General features: G+C 41.4%; 1 protein-coding gene across 1 annotated transcript in view; it reads right to left on the bottom strand.

The window, feature by feature from the left end:
* The window catches only part of WWC1 (WW and C2 domain containing 1), a 60,153-nt gene that overhangs the window by 20,963 nt on the left and 18,886 nt on the right, over nucleotides 1-20,304 (bottom strand). The window contains exons 2-9 of the mRNA XM_009318517.1: nucleotides 18,062-18,171; nucleotides 12,017-12,220; nucleotides 10,250-10,326; nucleotides 9,237-9,316; nucleotides 8,171-8,300; nucleotides 7,471-7,617; nucleotides 6,337-6,410; nucleotides 854-1,096 (exon numbers count right to left, since the gene is read on the bottom strand). Of these exons, the coding sequence (XP_009316792.1) occupies nucleotides 854-1,096; nucleotides 6,337-6,410; nucleotides 7,471-7,617; nucleotides 8,171-8,300; nucleotides 9,237-9,316; nucleotides 10,250-10,326; nucleotides 12,017-12,167 (902 nt within the window). The 5' untranslated portion in view covers nucleotides 12,168-12,220; nucleotides 18,062-18,171. The remainder of the gene's footprint in view (nucleotides 1-853; nucleotides 1,097-6,336; nucleotides 6,411-7,470; nucleotides 7,618-8,170; nucleotides 8,301-9,236; nucleotides 9,317-10,249; nucleotides 10,327-12,016; nucleotides 12,221-18,061; nucleotides 18,172-20,304) is intronic.

Genomic DNA, 20,304 nt, shown 5'->3' with positions numbered 1-20,304 from the left:
AGAAACATTTGTCAAACCACAGATGTTTCAGGCTGGTAAAAGTCCTGCAGCTGAAACATCTGAGATGCCTACATTTTTCCAGCGTGATAAAAACATCAAAAGACTATGTAGAAAATTGGTGTAGTCTGGATACTGAGCATGTAGAAGAAATGAAAATATAGAGCCACAGAGAGAGTGAAAGCAACACACCTATTCCATATATATTCAAGAGACTGCAGCTAAAAGTAACATTACCATAGCCACCCACATTAATACATCCAGATTGTAAAGCGCTTGTAGGCAATGCCTAGCGCACCACTCATCCTCATTATACATCCCCATGAGATCTCCCCCTGCAACACAAGTAAAATTAGGGAGGATAGATGGCATTTTTTTCAGCTAGTTCAGATGCACAGGATATTCCATGCAACTCCCACAGCCCTGTCAAATACCAGTTCCTACAGGAATTGCATACAAGGATGCTCAGAACAAACAACAATTTTTTAAAATTTAAAATTCCATCTGTTGACATTTACCAAGCTCCAGACTGCACAGCAACTGTAGAAGCCGCTGCGAGGAGCTGGCTGCACACAGAAACATTATCGTACACTAACATTATACTGGGCTATTTTGAGCATTTCTTACATTCTCATACAGGATCCATTTGTAGGAACAACCACCTTTCCCCACTTCGGGAGTAAGACTTGCGGGCGGTTTCTTTTGGGAGATGATTTCAGAAACCTTGTAAGCAGAAATGGTCTCCTGGAAATCTGAGGGCACACTGCTATCAGCATTCAGCCAGGGGATGTTGCTGCTTGTTCCCAATTACCTCTCATCCAACAAGACAAGCTCTGTCCTATGCCCAGTAACCCACCTCTCAGTTAGAGCTTTGCTCTGAGTGTCTCTAGCAGCCTGAAGGTCTTCCTCTAGGCGCCTTCTCTCCGTCTCCAGCCTCTCCACCTCTCCTCGAGTCCATTTTCTGGGGCTAATAAATCGCATTTCTTTTAAGAGCTCCTCTTTCTCATTAATTAACATTAGACGATCCCGCTCAGAGTCTAGCACACCAGGCCAGGCCTCACTGTCAAGCTTAGCCAGTTGTATTTTCAGGTTTGCTATTCTGCAGAAAAAAAAAAAAAGGCAGTTATTCCACGAGGAGTGTCTGGGCTACTGCTCCAGACACACAAAGGTGCACACGACCAACCACATCTTCCATTACCCTGAAGACAACTCTCAGCTCAGGGACAACTACCCTCACCCTCATGCCCTCCTTGCCAGGGCACTGTCAAGTGATGGCACTGCCAGGAGGTTGACATGCAGAATGGGATTTAAACTCAGGTTTGCTCCCAATGGTAAGCTACGTCTCTAGCTAACCTGCAGTGCCCACCAGTCAGGGAATAGTGTAACAGAAGTTCTGGATCTTGAAAAAAGCTGTCAGATATACTATAGGGTGTTTCACATGCCTTACAGCTAATGACCTCACAGTACCTGGTGTGGAGAGTATCACGTGGTAGATATCTGATCTTTAATCAGTTTTATGGAAAAGAACTGTATACTCTCCGTATACGATTCAGATAGGCTGATAAAAAACAGTGGTTACTCAAAAGTTTAGAAACTAATTTTGCCTTTACAATGAGGAAGTTAATCATCTGCATGCTGCTACTGGAAGAATCCAACTATTGACTCAACAGTAAGCGTTTTGGACACATTAAAGAGCTACGCTACTTCTTGTGCAACACACACCTGAGGATGTGAAGAATTGAAGAGGCAATATGAACCTACCTAAATCCAGAGCCACTTATTTGCATGAAATTTAAAGTCCATTTTCATTAGAGGTATCATTCCAGATTTCAGTTTAAAGTCTGGTTCACTAATCCTTCAGCACCGTACCACATTATCTCAAGCAGGAAGATGACTACTAAAAGCAAGGGCAACACACATCTAGAATTTAGCAAGAGCTTTGATGGACAGCAGAGGAGAGCACAGCTTGTGGCAGGTAAGGAGGCTTGCTCACTCCAACTATCTGCCCATTCCCCAGCTCCCAAGTATCTGAACTGCTCAGTTAGCTCCACAAATGATCAACTTTGCAATGTAACATACAGAGGGAAGCAAAAAAACAGCAGCAGGCCAGAATACAGAACCAATGGTAGTAACGTCAGTCTTCCCAAAGCAAGCTGTCTCCTTTGAACTCACTGACCTACAACTCTTCATGACCTGATGGGGTGATCATGGTAGTCTGGTGAGAAACAATAGTACCGCTTAAGCTGAATAAGTTACCAAGGACTTGCATTTCTAGAACTCGCACAACCAAAAATGATTGAGTGAGGAGCAGGGAATGGGGAGGGAAGAATGGGCTGGGGTGGAAAAATTACAAAAACTTAGAAGGCAAACAAGGAGAAAAAGTATTTTGCAATACAAGGCAAATTATTTGCAAAAATAATTCACCTGACTGAAGGCCAGAGAGCCAAGGCATACATGCCCCTTCATGTGATTAACTCAGGCTAATTTCTCACTCAGGTTTAGCAAACGCAAAAGAAATGGAAGTGAAATGCTGTACATGTAAAATGAAAGTCCAATATTCATCTCCCTTTGAAATGGCTTTGTGATCTGGTGACAGAATTACTGGACTTAAATTAGGCACAACAAATAGTTGCGGGTACTAATCTCTTTCTAGAGATGCGGATTTCCAGAATTTGGTTTATGCTACAGAAACGCACAGGATGGTGCACACTTCCTCCAGCAAACCAGCACACATGCAGGCACAGAGCAAACTGAATGCCAACTAGCAAAATCAAAGTGTGTGAAGTAATAAGATGCAGATCTGGGCAGCAGCAGCTACACGACTGCTGAATGGCCTTGAAGAATAAAGCTTTGTCTTCCAAGCTCCGGAGGCCAAGAAGAACTCGATCCCCGAGACAGTCTGTGAAGGGTTAGGCTCACACAGACTGACCTGCCTCCTCCATCACAGGAGATAGACTAGAGATCACCTTTCTGAAGAGAAGCCTCACTTTCTGTAAACCCATTTCCCACAGCAGGTTGCTTACTCTAATTAAAGTTCCATAATTGATAGATATTCAGCTCAGCTATTTTTAGGTCTTCCTAGGAGCTGTTTTGTTTTTGAGTGCCTGATTAAGTGCAACACTGTGCTCCAATGAAGAATTAACAGTGGCATTAATTCATAATCCAAGAATTCCTCTGTGCATTTTGAAGGGATATGAGTTTAAGAGGATCGGTTGGCATTAATCTGATCACTTTTGGCATACATTTGCATGGATATGGCTTTTCCACTGGAATTTGTTCCCTATGCATTTCCGAGTCTAACAGCTTTGTTAAACTAGCCTCAAGTTTTACCTTTTGTAAATGATCATTTTTTCCCCCTTCTCAGTTAAAAGGAGGTTTATATATTCTATTTTTCCAATAAAACAGCATCATTACAAAAGAAATGCTTTGCAGACTGCCTGGCATTTGGCTGAAGACTCCAGCCCTTCGGCATTCACTGACCGAGTCTGAAATATATCATTGCCGAGCCACGCTAGGTTTGCATTGCAAAGAAACCAGCGATACTGGGCTCAGGTCACACGGTCTTTCTGAATAGCCACTAGCTTGCAAGACTGAACAAAACACAGAACAGGAAGCTCAAGTTTTATTTAACTGTTTTCTTCTTACCTGGAAAAGGTAGTTAGATGATTTATTCATTGTCATATCAAGTCTGCTTTTTTTTTTTTACTGGGGAAAGCTGGCACTTATCTGTGATAGAGGCATAACATGTAAAATTTTTAGTCTCTTTGGAGATCGTTCAGAGCACGTGCATCTCCACAGAAGCGTACATAAAGATGTGCATCCACAACCAGTAATTAACGATCCTATATCAGATCAGCCTCTGTTCTTCAGAAAAAAAAAAATCAAAGTGGGAGGTGTGGTCTAAAAACTGACCAGTCAAATACCCACCATTGTTGCAATGCTGCTAAATGTGACTTTGAAATATTCTATCTTAGGAGATTATAAAATATACTTTTAAAAGCTCAGCATTACCACCAGTCACACAAAACCCAAGCTGACAGTTTAACTGTTGAAGGAACTAAACCAGTGCACAGAGTGCAAGTGCTATACAACCGAGTTACTACTGTATGTCTGAAATTATACAACACAATTTAGTTCCATCTCTGATTACATTTATGCTGCAGTAGCTATCTCCTTGTTAAGATGTAGTACTGACATTTCTTTTGACATGATACCCATTATCAGTTTCCAAACCAATTAAGCTAAAGGTTTGTCACTGCAGTTGCCCTTTGTTCTTTTTTGCAGGTTTAACATTATTTGCTCTAGGGCTCTTGTCTCACCGAGTTGTGAAAGAAAAGGACTTAGTGGTAGGTAAGGGAACAGGCAGAATCAGGATATTCACCTACATTTGTGGCTTTAGTCTGGTCCATAACAATACTATAAACAGTGTCTGCTACAGTCCACTTTCAAAATCACCATCCCTTTATAAATCTAGTAGTTCTAACCTAACTAATATAGGATCATCTTGATTTCAAAGCCTTAACTTTTACCTTTCCAGATATTGCAGAGCTAATAGAACAGACGTATTTCCACTATTTGGCTCCCTTCATAATACGTGCATGGGCAAAGTACTTGCTCTTCTGTTGTGTTTTTGGAACGTATTTTAATATGGTGCTGTGGGGACAGGAAATACTTCTAACATCACAAGGAGGAACTTTCACAGAAGCAGAAGGTTCCTTGTGAGTCACTATATCCATAGTATTGTTCCAGCTTAAAACCAGTTAAGGTATTTGTTTCTGCAGCTCCTACTAAAGACTATGCCAAAACCACAGTGCTCTGATAGCTGGAGATCTTTTCATTTTAGCATCAATTATTCATGCCTATTCAGACCCATCTTTCCTCATGATCATGTTTTTTAAACTCTGAGAAAATCTATATCTATAGATAATCTAAGACAGACATGAGATATCAAACCTTCTTTAACTGCAAGGCAGTGTTGTGTGCCCTTCGTCATTACTTCAAATGAATTATTGTGCTGCCTTTATAAAGTTCTGTCTCTTTTTAAAGAGCGTATTAGTGATCTTCTCAGGTTTGTCATTATTCACTCGCCCCTCCTTGGAAAAGATACAGGCTAAAGTAAGAGTGCTCCACTTCAATCTGAAGATGTAAAGTCAGTGTGAATTAAATTGCGATCTTGAGCAAAGCTTAAAAGTAAAGAGCAGTTTTAACATTGAAAAATTAACTACTGCATCTGGGGGCTTAATATTAATGTTGTTTTAAAAAGACACAGAAAGATTTGAATGTCAAGGTAGATGTTCATCTTGGATTGGCAAAATATACAGTTCTGATAAAATTAAACCTAGGAAAAGTGTAAGCTCATGTCAAAAAGCAGCTGGGCACACACAGTCTTTGACAAGTGTCACAGATACAGATCAAATTTTACGCCACTGAGAAACATGGCCTGTTGACCATGCCAATATACTAAAAAGAGAACATTATGAGTAACCTCAACCTTAAAGCTCTTATCTCTAACCAGAAACTGGAGAAAAAACCCTTCCCTTTGCATATATCGCAAGTACAGATTGTACCATGCATCTGAAGTTTGTTTTTCTGGAATTGCAAAGTCCCTTTAGAGCAGTTAAAATTGAAGTCACCACCACTGATGGTTACATTGCTGAACAAGGACTAGCCCAGCCAAAGTCTAAATATCACTTGGTGGTTTTTCGTTTAACTAGAGTATTTATCCTTAAAAATACCGGTACTATCTAAACAGTTGAGTTAGCTATTACCTATTAAAAAAGTAAAGCCCAGAAAACTTTTGCCTAAATTAGCATGCTAAGTAGATATGAATTTTTTAAATCTATTATTCATTCATCTCAGATCAGAGGGCAAGGGTGAAAACATACATTCTTACAGATAAGCAGACAAGCTCTGAAATTGTAGTCATTGACCATATTTTGATACGTTAGGTGTTAACACAATATACATTCCTCCTTATCTGACTTAAAGCCATGCAAACATTCATTTCATTTTGAATAAGGTAAGGAGATGCCTTGCAGTACAGTCTCCTTATTAGGAATGGGGAAGCATTGGCAACAGGTAGCAAAACCACTTATGTCCCCACAGGTGTGGCCAGACTGAATTCTTCATGTATTAGTCACTCCTTAGTAATTTCTATGATGGTTATTTATTTCTTGAATGATAACATTGGCCCAGAAAGCCTATTGCCTCACTTGCTCAGAAGTTACCATGTTTGTTTAGCAGTAACACTAGGTTTCAATCTGAGTGGCACCTTGTCTAGTGAAACATATCTTCAGAATAAGCTGTGTGACAGCCAGAAGGTACAGTCTAAAGAATTACCTTCTCTTTGCTTCTTCATATTGAAGGCGTAATCTCACTTTCTCAGCCAACTGGTTATTGCTGCTGGTAATAAACTGAGACACAAAATATAAAATCAGCAAGTTAGTAACCACTCCTCTTTTGATATTCCCTATTGAAATTGATGACATTACAAGTTACACTTGCTCTTGTCAAACTCATTTACTAGTTAAACCAATCACAGAATAGGAAAATATTGCCTTTGATTAAATTTTTCATGATTGCTTCAAATACTTAAAAACCCACAAGATTCAGAGGCTCTTTTTGGCCTAGTTTATCAGAAAAAGAAAGTCTACCACATCTCTCTTGGGCTTCTACTTCCATGCAAACAGAAATAGCTTTGTAATTTGTCTTCTTAAATGCTGTTTGCAATCTTTAAGTGCTGCGTTGCATTTTGTTTTGGATGATATCTTGCTTTGGTTGTAAAGTCTTGAAGACAAGGGACATCCCATCATGCCCAAATCCGCAGATCTTTAGTCACATGTGTGGCCCTGACTGAAAGCGGCTGCAAACATTTAAGTGAAAGTTCACAGGAGAGGCTTCCGTGATGTCCTGTGAGACATGTGATGTACCCACAGCACTGATCGAGTCCTTGCTCAGGCTGGCACCAACCTGACAGTTATGATCCTGTTGCACAAGGGGGACTGAAGGTTTATGAGTACTACACATTTGATGGCATCAAAATATCTGCACATATGCTATTGTTCTCCCTCGTAACACACTAAAAGCCAAATGCATTCTTAAGGGAAGAGTCCTCATTAGAGCTTAGCCCATATGTAGCTGCTGAATGTTTCTTGCCTAGTAGCATATCACTGCTACAAAGAGCTAAGGGAATATTTGTATAACAAGAAGCTACACCTACAGGCAAAATAAAACTCCCTTCCCTTTTATTCCCACCTCGGTTGTTCTAATAGAGGCAGTGCGGGGAAGCAGCAGGTTGCCTTTAGAGATACGTTAACACTGCACACAAAAATGAATGTCACACTGAAGTTTAAACCAGGAGAAGGTACCATTTCATAAATACTTGCCCATGCTTGGAAACTCGTACTAAGGCAGTACTACATATAGTTCAGAGGAATGTCTCCACATGCACTTGGTTTCTCACACATTACTCACGTTGCCCGAAACATCCGTCTGGGAGCTGACATCCAGGTACTGCCGGGGTAACAAAGGGCTGGAGCTTTCCACAGACACGCTGCTGGCCCACAGGTCTGACTGGGATCCTCTGTCATTCACAAAGCTGTCTTTTAACCTGGCTAAGCTCTAAAACCATAAAGTCATGAGGTGAGCTCACTTCTGCTCAAAGTACCTCGGCAGCTCCATAGCTTTAGCCTAAACTACATGATTAAGATCTGACCGTGTTTACTGTGGGCACTCAGACCCCGCAAACATGAGGTCAGGCATGGCTGGACTGCACCTCCCACAGCACGAAGCAGCCCACAGGCGTTAGCACACCGTCTTGCCCAGACAGACAGGCTCTCTTGCTGGAGATGGCAGACCAAGTGAGCCACAGTGTTTTCATGGCTTCTCCAGATCTGTTCTTTGACAGCAGTACAGTCATTCTTGACCAATAAACCCTGAGACAAACACTCGTCTCTAAGCAAGTGCTCACTGCTGTTAGCTGCTATGTTTTATACTTCTTATTTCCAGGATCTGAAGAACAAAAAGGCTGCAGTCCAACCACAATACAGAACTAATTTATGTTAATAAGAATCTCGATCACATATCTGAAATACAAAATACTTAAATTACTTCTCAGAAATTCAATCTGATAGCAATGGAGATAAAATACTATAAAGTCATCCTGTTTCAACACCTGAATGAGATCTTGTTTTTCCTTCTCCCCTGATGTGATAGCCTTCTTGAGAGCTTTCATTTCACTTAAAATGGCTTGTGCTTCATCAAGTTTGTAGCCACCTTGAGTATCAGACATTTTCATGTCAATTCTGCATGGAAATGTAAAAAAATACAGTAAGCTAACACTTCACAGTCCAGTTAATGTAATCATCCCAGATGCACGCATCTTGACATTAAGTTTTAAGAAAAACACACTCCAAAATATAACAAAGACAACAGAAGGAACAAAGAACCCCACTCATCATCACCTAAGTTACTCCACTCAGAAGTATGTTAAGCTTCAGAACTCTGTTTTTAGCCATATCATCTCTTTGACTCCTTAGGGAGGACAAAGATGCACACGAAACCCCCAAAACAGTATGTTTGGGCAGATTGCTGCTAGTTACCTTGTTTCTAACCCAGAGAGGATCAACTTAGCCATCTATGATAATTATCTTATTTTCAGTCATGATTTCAAAAACCAGGCATAGATCTCACATGCACAGATGTATTTGCTTGCACAACCTAATTACAAGCTACCTCATCCTTCCCTCTTCTCAAAGGAATTCTACCACTGTTGACGTTTATAATAAGTAAGATATTAACCAGTGACATTACTTAAAACATGCCAGATGTCTATTCATACAAAGGTAAGTACCTGAAACTTTTCCTCCCCTTCCACTCCACCCCAAATTTTTCCTCAGTGCCCTAAAACAATAGCTCTTATAGTTAAGACAATAGGCTGTACTGTGTCATCCATATTGAGCAATACTGAGTAAAACAGAATACCATTTAACTGGCGAGATCCTGGTTCAAAATCTTTTTGCCATGAAGTCAGTTATGATGCAGTTGATCACACAGAGGCATTGATTTGAGAGAACTACCCCCATGTCTGTGTACTGCTTTCAGTTGCATATGCCTAAAGATAGCAGCAGCAACGTACTTCAGCTTACGTTATTTAGGCAGCTATTTATAAATGTAGAGGGGGATGCATTACAAGCCAGAGATGTTCTACACTGAAAATAAGATCTTGAGAACAAACTCACTTCTTCAGTGTTTGAAATCCATGCTCTTTGTACTGAAGCTCTTGCTTCATGTGAGCTACTTCTCTCTTGAGTTTATTAACCTGTAACAAGGTGCCACATTTTTAGAATGATACTTTACATGAATATTTAGGTACAGCACTATCCATTCAATTCAAAACTTATTCAGTGTAGACAGTACTCCAAACAAAGTTTCCAGATAATCAGTTCATCTCAACAGCAGCTAACAGCCCTGACTGCATCCTCATCAGGACATTATCACTGGCTAGGGATTTATCCAGTACCCAGATATTACACCACTTAATAAGGGGCTCAAGGGAAGTTTCAATCTCATAAGCAGAAAAGCTGAGAAAAATTCAAGAGACAGGAATGAAACACATGTCGATTTTACTCAGTAATGTTTAAAACCTTCCCAGTCATTAAAAAAAACGTTAAGCATCAGGACAGGAGTTACACTGCATCGATAGAAGCCATCCTGCAAGATACCAAAATGAAAGGCCCCACTGCATGAGTAACACAGCAAGATGGTAATACATATTGTAAATCCACTGACCCTACAGCTTGCTGTTTTATATTCCTCCACAGAGGCCAGACTGACCTACTTTACTTTTGTCCTTTCTTCTTCCCAAACTGAGCTCTGCATGAGAGCACACACTGCTGCTGCTAACAACCCTCACTAAGCCCAGGACAAAACAGCTGCCAGTCTCTGGAGAGAACTCTCAGCTCTCCAGTGCTGCGGCACACCGAGGAGCCAGCACGCAGCTAAATACCCCACAGCGTATCTGTATAGCAGTATGTACTGCCAGCTTCCAAGGAAGTCTAAAGTCTAAGGGAAAAAAGTGTTTCAAACTCTTAAGACTGCAACATTTGAGAATCCTGGTAATTTATCTCCTAGATTAAGAATGGCAACATTAGCTTTTTCAACTGCTTTGGCATCTCCTTTTAGTATTTGCCATGAGGTTTGGAAATATCTGAAGATTACTCATGGCAAGCAAAGGTCCGTTCATACCACTTACCCTGGATTTTGTAGTAGCAATCTCTGCTTTGAGGATCTCGGGGTCATACTTGGAACTCGATGATGAGCCAGAGAGCACTAGAACAAGTACAATACCCAGTTTAGCAGCTCTACCTTCCTCCCTACTCTTCTACCAGCCCTACCACAGATCAAGACCTCCCATACTCCTGCTCACCCAGATCTCCACACATTGCTGGTGTAGGCCTTTTACCCATTGTCCAGATCTCTCCTCACCCTTCAAAAGGCAGGGAAAGGCAACAGTGCAGTCAAGTACTCCGTAAAAAGTGTATACTAAAGAGGCCAGAGCACGTCCTGCATCTCCAAAGTCTTGATTTGTTCTATGTTAACACACTTAACTCAGGCTCCCAAACATGTTCACTCCATGCAATAGTGTGGCTTCCTGCATTTCCAAAGGCATTTAACAGAACAGAACTTTTTTTTAAGACTTTCTCATTGAGTAAACAATCCACTGAACATTTAGAAACAAAGAAAAGCAAAGAATGAGAAGAAACTGAAAAATGCGATGCAAGCATCTCACAGCCTTGAGGACATGACCAATCATACAATGTGTCACACTGGATTAAATCCATGTCTCATTAAGAGCAGAATTCTCTTCTCAGCAGCAGTTAAAACCCTTCTGCTTCAGAAGGTACAGAAACTCCAACGTGCAATGCTGTTAGAGGTAGCTGTAGGCAAGTGAGATGTTTTGATCCTTGCAGCCATCAGTTTATGCCCTATAAAACACGGGAAAGCATTTCTAGTTCTTTCTGTTTGGCTGTATTTTTAAAGACAGATCGCATTACACCAATGTAATTCATGTTCACAGCGTTCCTAGTGTACTGCTCTGGTACACCAGTACTTAGGTAGAGTGCTCTTAAAAGACCAAAAACTGTACTTCAGAGATGATGGACAGGACCCTAGTCAAATAAGAATCCTTCAGTTGACAGAAAACTACTTAAACACTTTTTAATATCAGGCACAGCATTAGCCAGTGGAATTCACCACCATAAGATATAACTCAGCAGGAGTGAAGCGGGGGAAGGTCAGTGCATTGACACGGCTAGCAAGAACAAAAAAGTTTGTGATACTAAGGATTATAAAAAAAAATTCTAGGAGACTTGCAGGAAATAAATCCTCCTCTGGACATTTTCCAGCTCCTAACTAGTTAACAATAAGGAGGAAATTTGGCCTTCTATAGGCATTTCTGCACCAACTCTTGAAGCAAGAGGTATTGATATTTCCTGTGTGACAAAGAATATGGAGCACAAAACAATGTTCTTCACACACAGAGAGCTATCCACCAATGTTAGCTTTTACATGGCATAAAATACAGACCCTTAGCTCCCCGAGACAGTCACTCAACTACCTGGGATGTTAAACTCCCAAAGGGCCTGGGAACGCTATCTGAGATGAGCCTTCTTGCCTTGTTTCTATACTTTGGACAGAGAAATCAAGGAAAATACCACATAACTTCATTTTTCCACGTTGAGCCAACCACCACATTTTTGCACATTTGTTGAAGCCCATGCTGAAAATCTGCACACTGGCTCCAGTGACTGAGCCAACCACAATAGTGTTTCATAACAATTATCCTTTACCAAATAGGTGCTAGGCAGCTATTGCTTTTGAGACAGACTGAGCAAGCGTGGAGAGTGACCTGGCATAACACATCCCAGTGCTCTATCAGAGGACCAGCTTCAAGCATTTTACTGTCCTAGCGGGTTCAGGATTGAGAAAGTCACTGGATAAGAGTTCGCTAACTACTCACAGCTGGTCTGAGAGCCCAGTTTGTGCTCCCAAACATCATGCAGCTGCCGATATTCTTGCTGGGCCAATTCAAGCCTCTGCTGTTTCACTTGATAGATCTCCTTCTGTGCAGCAATCGCCTCCTGGGCCAGGACAAGATAGTCTTTCAGCATATGCTCCTGCTCCCGCCGCCATTGCACACGAGGGTCTTCTATCTGTGTAGTTTCTTAGAGAGAAAACAGAAGGAGGCAAGATCAATGGAAAGCAGGTTTGTACTGCTGCCTGGAAAAGCTCCACCATTTATGGAAATATTTTAAAATAGCCCCTTGCCCCATCCCCTAATAAGAAAGTGGAATAAGGACATTCTCCTTTTTTCTTAGGAGGTGACCATTGATCCACAATGAACTCCAATAAGCTCTGCATGCTGAATCACTGTGTAGAACAATTCATGACCAAATCATCATACAACTTGCCAACTCCTCTGCTGCTGAAGCCATCCTGGTTCTGCCTCTTAACACATCCACACAAGCATGCGAACACAAAAGCTCTAAGATACTGACATTGACTGTTAGACTTATCTTTATTGTAACTGCTTTATAATATTACTAATAAAATACCTCTACTATTTCACTGATAAACTTTCAGAAAACATCATTGCCACGACTGCATTATACTGCATCTGACAACATGAAAGCGGTTACAGCTCTGCCTGTCCTCTTTGGCTGCCAAGTGGCTTTTATTAAAAAGGGGAAAGAAAACCTTCTCACTCAGATTCCATAGGTAAGTAAAAATAAAGACTCATTAACTCACAGAATGTATTCATGAAAGCATCTCAAATGACATTATATAAACAGCATCTCAGAAGGGGAGTAAACATTTCCTTCACTGAAAGCAGGCACAGCAGTAAATCACTGCAGAATACAGGAGGCGGAGTTTAAGGAAAATATTTCTTGGTAACATAGGCAACGCAGTCATGAACAGCTACACCACTTCCATCTCCATTACCCCAACACAACCAACACATTGCTTTTCAGGTTTCTAATCATGAAAAAGGCATAAGGTCACAGACATGCAGCTAGTCCTAATACTAATTAGGCAAATTTATTGTCAGTATTTGTCTCAGTTTTGTGAAGAAGTGTACAAAATATTTTTCATTTCTCTTTCAAAGCTATTATGTTCTTGCTTGGAACAGGTTCCAATGTTCAGTTGACTAAGTGCTCTAAAATGTCTAAACTACCATGCTTGAATAAAGATGCCTAGTTACCACATAATGAATAATTAATAAAAAGGAGCTGCTTGAAACTATCAGTAGGAATCTAATCTGCATATCTTAAGAGCCTCTTTAAATATTTAGTAAAAACTGCCACCATGGAAGGTATGAGCAGCTCTTAAGCAAGTCAGGCATAAGACTAACACTGCAATACGCAGGATGTAGGGAAGAGAACAGTTTGACAATAATCCCAGGAGCAGAACTAGAAATAAAGGATTTTACTCAAGGGATGGACACTCAACCATTTTCACAAGCTGTCCATGATCATGCTGAGGAGAAAATTAACAGGACACGCCAGCAAAAGCTTGTTTTAACAGTATCTCAAGATCCAAAAGAACACATGGCATTTCAAGTTACATAGCGAAACCCAGAGAAGCTGCAAAAGATGATTAAAAAAACCCTTTTAGACACTAACAGTATAGTTTGTAGAAGCATTTCAACAAAGTCCTTTATAGGTCCTGCTAGCAGAAGCAACATTTCAACTGATGTAATATTAAAGCTAAGCCTGGACCTGAAAAACTGCCCAAAAATAACTTGAAGAAAGTTCAAGTTGTGAACTTAGTGCCAACTGTAGGTGCTGGTGCCCTCCCAGACAGCACTATGGTTTCTTTTGCTCCCTCTAAGAGAGAAGTCAGGAAGACAGAGCAGTGTATCAACTGTGACAGTCCGAAAACCATAGGCTCCTGTCTCTCGTCTTGCCTCCAGATCCTATTTTCCAGATAACCATTACCCACACCCAGATGGAGTAACTCCCTTTACTCCATAGTTGAACCAGAAGGGGAAAGTCTGCTGCGAGTTATGCAGAGAGCTGCCCCCCCATATTCCCAGACACGCAGCTTCCCTGGACCAGACTGCGTGAACAAGCACCAGCGACCATGACTCAGGACTCTTAATTTCAAGCTTAATGAGTATGTTGGCAAAAGTACCCACAACTCTGGAAGTCTAATTCAGGACACTGGGGCACAAGTCTACCTGTGGCTTCTTCAAGCTTGGTTATTTCCAGCTTTCCCTTAAACTAGCAGCCCATTCTTCCTATAATCGCAAGAAAGGCAGTGGAAGCTGCTGCAGGGAAATCCCTCCATTTAAGTGACTAGGAAGACGACTATAAAAATCTGCCTCATCCTGTACACCTCCGTTAGGTGGTGAAACACTGACACTGCCCCAAACACACACACCACCTGACAAAGTGAACACCTGGCAGCCAGCTCGTGGAGAGGACGGACAACGCACTTATGTACTGAAACGGCTTTGTTCCCATTTTTCTAAATATTCACCTCAACCTTTTCAGTAATCACAGCACTAACTGTTCCCCTTGATTGCAGCTCTGAGCTTTGATTTTCAAACATGTAATAACAATCTATGAAAATATTGGCCAAGGGCTCTCGATCTGTCCCAGCTACTGAGAAATGCAAAATACATTCACAAGTCAGATGAAAGGACTACAGAAATGCATGCTGTTACATCATTTCTTGTCTTGTGTATTTTTAATTTAATGTTGAGCTTGTCATAAATAAATCTGATTGTTTCATGTTTGAAGAATGTAGTCTTACTATGCTTGCATCAGCATCTGGCAAGAAAATCATCGTTTCTCTGTGCAAATCAAATTCCAAAGAAGTTCTCCCAGAGAGAGAGACTCAGGGCTATGCATTAATACTGTATTAGGAATATTCTGGGTACTCAATTAAATTTAATTGTATTTATTTTGCCTCCGAGAGAAGGTTAGAAGTGTTCTCCATCTCGCTTTTTTTAATGCTCCTGGCTTTAGATTTAATTTAGGTTTGTCCTTGGGCTTCTTTATGATAATTAGTCTCAAATACTTCCAGTGTGCAGCAAAAACCAACATGCCTCCATCCCCTTCACACCCTCTGATGACGGTTCCTTCCTGCACAGGGAATCTGCAAGAGACCTTGGAGAGGAAGATGGTTTTGGACACTCTCCAGAGGATACTTCAACATAAACCACAAAGATGAGCCTCTTGATTAGCTGAAGGTAAGTAGATATGGTTTGTTTTATCATGATTTGGATTAGAGCTGGCATAAGAAATAGGGTCATGATTTTGTTTCTCTTCTTTTCAACCTTTTAATTGAAATTCTAGGTCAAGTCTTGTAGCCTCTGGCATCCCATAGAAGTGAAACTTTTTAAGAGCAACTGCTATTAAGTAGGTGTCAGCGTGGTTTGAAGTCTTCTCTGCATGCCCTTGAAGCCTGTGGTGCTTTCGAGTGGCACAGAGCAGGTGTAACTACCCCAGACCACACAGGGCTCAGACCTGGATCTTTGTGCATTCACCCTGGGGCCAACTCAAATGTACGATTAAGATCATGTTTGGTTTGTCCCACCTACATGCTGCAGTTACTGCCAGCTGAAACACTCAGGAGGTCCGACAAACTTCCACGTCCCCACAGCAGGCTTCAGTTCAAGGGGTTTTTCCTGTACCTGGACTGTGTGTCCCCAGGACCACAGCTAGCCATCCTTGTTTAGGCAAAAGCCAGTGGAGTAAGTTAATGCCCCAGTTTTTGCTAGGATGGGCCACAGTGACAAGCGCTCAGCTTTCTCCAGTGTGGATAGGAGGGGAAGACAAATGAGAAGATAAAAATACATCTCAAACCGAAGTGAAAGTTCAGAGGGAACAAAGAAGAGACTCTTGGAAACATCCTCTCATTTTACTTGAGCCGAGTTTTTCCTGTCATCAGAGGTGACCCTGATGTTTACTTCAGAAGGTGAGCTGAAGATTATTTCTTTTGGGGACAATGCCAGCTCCCACAGCACCTGCAGAGGCTTACATCTACTGCAACAGTCCGTGTCACTGCCTGATAAGCCAGAGGAGGGAACTGATCCAAGGGAAAAAACCACCGAGCCCCACAGACATTTCACTAGGAAGGGACAGGGAACAAACAGCTTCCCCAAAAGCACTGTGCAGGTAAAACTGAATCGGCAGGAACCTCTTAATCCAATGCTGCTGCCTAACACAGCAAAGCCCTTCAGAGTCCCTGGAAGGTGGCACACCCCTGTCTCTGGGACTGGAGCACCCTGGTAGGCACCTCCCACATCCCAGCACCTGATACAGCAAACCTCCAACCACCAGAGAAGGGAAGAGAAGTCCAACCATATTTTTGACTCCTCTGGAGAGCTTGCCCAGGCTCTTCTCCTTTCCTTGGCTGCACACAGTCATGAAAACATTCATTTGGAAGGAGGTAAAAAGAACTCTTACCAAGACTTCTAAACTCAGCTCTTACTCCTTTTGTAAGTGTGGTCAGCACAGGAATAACCCAGTCCCAAGTGAGAGTAGAAAAAGCATTAAGATTCCTACTGTCTTTAAAAAGCAACCTCATCATTAACTCTCCAGAGTGCTTTCTTGTGGAAGCAAAATGGACACAAGACATGGTCTTACAGACCTATAGGAGATCCCAATTTGTCTTGCAATTTAGCACCTTTTGTCCAGTCCTCTCCCCTGCAGATCTGCCTTGTGTGATTCTGTATACTTGTCTACCCCTTCTTCCCCACTATCCTTTCCTGTAAAAGGAAAAATCAACATCCCCTGCCTCACAGAAAAATAGTTAGGATAAAGCCATTTAAAGACATGTAAACACTGTGATATTGGGATGACATAAGCTCTAAATAAAAATTTGTGTCACCTTCACATCTGGAGATGTTTGATTTTTGTATTGCAGAGGGGAGTTAGTGCTTTTTGAGAATAGACCTTCTTCATTCTGCATTTTTAATAACCAAGAGAAGTTGCTAAAACCTGGAAGGTGCATTCTGAGCCCAGGTGAAAATGTGGCTTTTCTGAAAAAGGGAAGGGTGTGAAGATAGCCAAAAAAGAAAAACCAGACTTCCACATTTTTATTTAAAAAAAAATCTTGTAACTTGCAGGGAAAAAAATTGCCGAAGTTCTCAGTTGAAGTCCTAGAAGCAGATTTAAAAAGAAAAAACAAAAACAAACCCAAAAAAACTTCAAAGCACTTTTGTCTTTTAAAAGTTTTTCTCTTTGCATGAGTTACAAACACCCTCAAAAGGGCCTGGGCATGGTTCTGCTGTGAACTTCTGGACTACAATTGGAGCTGTTCTCTAAAGAGAACCAAAGTCACTGATTTATTTTGTTTGTTGCTTTTTTCAGGGGATTTGTTCTAGCACAACCCAATACACATTTCCTAACAACATCTGTAGTCATATATCAAGTTCTGTATTTTCTTATAATTCAAATGAGCTCATAAAGCTTAACACTTCTGGTCTATCAAGCAATCTAACAAAGACAGTAAGCAGTGGCTTAGTTTGAAGATACAGAAAAAACCCACCACAAGCCTGAACTTAACTCTTTTCCAGCTTGCACACCTTTCAGGATATCCCAAGCCTACTTGAGAGTTTCCTCTCCAGTAAAGGCAGTGCGAACTGCTACAGCTCAGGGAGCTCATGCAGTTTATCCCTGCCAGGGGAATAAACACAAGACCTTTGCACTGTTTCCAATGGTCTTGCCACAAGGACAAATTCCAGGCTAAGAACAAACTCCAGATCATTGCCACCTAGTCGGACTCCTCAGCAGAGCCAAATCTTACAGAGGTGTGTCCATAGTATCAGCTTGAACGTGACTGCTGATTTGAGGACGGAAAACCAAACGGTCTCAAATTCCTGTTTTAGAGAGGGAAGTAATTTGTACGATGGAGGACAAGATTGGATTTCACAAGCTGCAGATCTCATCTACTCTAAAGCATGCTGTTAGCGATTTTGTGGTTTTGTGTTCAGTGTATTTTAAAACAGGCACAGAACAATCACTCTGTAAAAATACAATAACGTGTCACTTACTGGTGTTGTGGTCTATGTAATAAACTCCAACCTGAGGGTCATAAGCTTCTTCCCATCCTAAAGGCAATTCATCACTAATGCAGTCTGCAAAGGTTAGTGGTTTGGTATACCTGAAATGCAAAATACTTAGGATGAATAAAAGAACACTCCCACATGTCTATTCCAAACAACTGACCAGAAAACAAGTACTACAAGGGCTTCAGTATAGAAAAAAAGGTGCAGTATAGAAAACAAAGAAAGTTGAAAACTATTTTAAGGCTTTTGTTCTTATCAAATAATACTCCACAAACTCTTCCCTTTCTTCATCTGAAGTTACAGCAAGATGAATTCATTTTGACAGAGCTCCCAAGCCCTGCCTGGCTCAGCCAGTACTTGCTCGACAAAGGAACATTAAGAACTTTGCCAGAAACAATCCTCGTCTCTCAACTGAAAGAACAAGACTGTTTGCAGGCAAGTCCTGTATCAAAAATATGTAGACAAGAAGGAGCAAGATGAGAAATGCAATTTGCATAGCATGAATAATTAAGACTGCACAATCAATAGCAAGTGCTGAGGACTGTGGGACCACTTGTCATGCAACTCCACTCATTTGCATTGCAATATGTTCTGTTTCATTAATGACAAACTAGATTAGTTTCTCAGAATCACGAGAATGTGTAACCCACTCCATCCAAATGAGGAAGTATTTCTGCAATACTGCTCTGATGAGTTTTTCCTATTAGAGACCACATCCAGCAACAGTCTGAAGGCTTGTATGGCTAAAAACAAAGCTTAGAGTACCCGTTCCTTGGGTGACCCCACAGATTTTAGTCACCAAAACCATGCCCCTTTTCTCCCTTTGACTCTGAGCTAATGAGGTTCAGCTTGCACCAAAACTACTAACCAAGTGTATCACTGCAGGGAGGCACAAGCCAGGAAGAATTAATCTTGCAGGAATCTCACATATCCAGCTGCCAAAAGCATAGTATGCCACAGGCCCACAGGTCCATGACACAACCACACCGCACGTGGCCTATCTGGAAGGAGGGTCATGACTTCATGTTGGGGCCTGTGAGTCGAACTTACCAGAAGAGCCCTTTGGGCAGAAAGCGCAGGACACACCGTAAACCACCACAGCCCCTCTCTAGCAGTTATGCTGCACATACCAAGAGCAACTCGGTCAAAAAGCAGCCATGGAACTGTACCGAACTCTGCCACATACAAGCGGCACGCCACAGGAAGGTAACGTGGTTAAAGAAAGCAATTTTCCAACCCACTGTAAGAGACCAAACAGGTTTGCAGAAAGTCTTTCATATCCAAAGGTAATTCAGCAGGGCTGGCAGTTAGATAGATAAAGAGTTTTTAAGTTTTGAGCACACTTGAGCATACTTCATCATCTGGAGGCACTGAGCAATCAACTGGTAGCCTCATATTAACATCTTACAGTCACTCATTAGTGTAAAGGGGAATTTTAGGAAAAAGCCTCCAACCATAAAAGGTTCGACACAAAATCAACATTTAATGACTAACAATTCCCCCCCAAACCATGACCTGGAAGTCTGGTACACGGTAAGAACGAGGTGGAAACATTTCTGTAAAAGCTACATAAGCCACTAAGATCTCTACTTACCTGCTGCTGCTGCATTTCACTTTCAACACATTGCCTTTGCCATCTGAAGCAGTGCTTGAATCACTTTTCTCAGAAAATTTCAATTTAATTTAAAGCTCTGCAGTGCAAAAAAGAACTCAGCTTCACAACACAGAACTGTGAAACTTTCTCAATGAAGTTTCACTGAAAGGTTTATCTTTACTGTTCTTAATCTAGACTGTGTACCAAAAGCACGTTTGTATAGAAAATAGAGATTACTTGAAAGTAAAATAGAATCTCAATAGCAATCTCTGATTGCTGTCCCTTATCCCATGTTTTTCCCTGTGGATAAAGCTGTTTCTTCAACCCAAGAGTAGCCAGTGTGTGCTGCTCTGAGTTGATCAAGTCAAAGATGCACAAGGGTAAAAACGCAGAGCAGGGTCAGATACAAGTAACTCTCTGGAGATAACACAGATGAAAGTGCTGTTGCAAACGTGTTGGCAATTTTAACTTAAACACTAGGGTTAACACTTTCACCTCTCTGAAAATGGAGCTGCTAACATGAATAAAAGCAAGTGGAAGCAGAACAGGTAGGGAAGAGGGAAGGAGCAGTGCTGAACACTGGACTCCGGAGGACCTGCCCTCATCCCTTAGAGTAGCACAGACACACTGGGAC

This window comes from Pygoscelis adeliae, unplaced genomic scaffold (genome assembly GCF_000699105.1).
Source record: "Pygoscelis adeliae isolate BGI_AS28 unplaced genomic scaffold, ASM69910v1 Scaffold42, whole genome shotgun sequence".
Classification (NCBI taxonomy): Eukaryota; Metazoa; Chordata; class Aves; order Sphenisciformes; family Spheniscidae; genus Pygoscelis; species Pygoscelis adeliae.
Note: the sequence above shows the minus strand (reverse complement) of the source record. Positions and strands in the feature narration are given on the sequence as shown.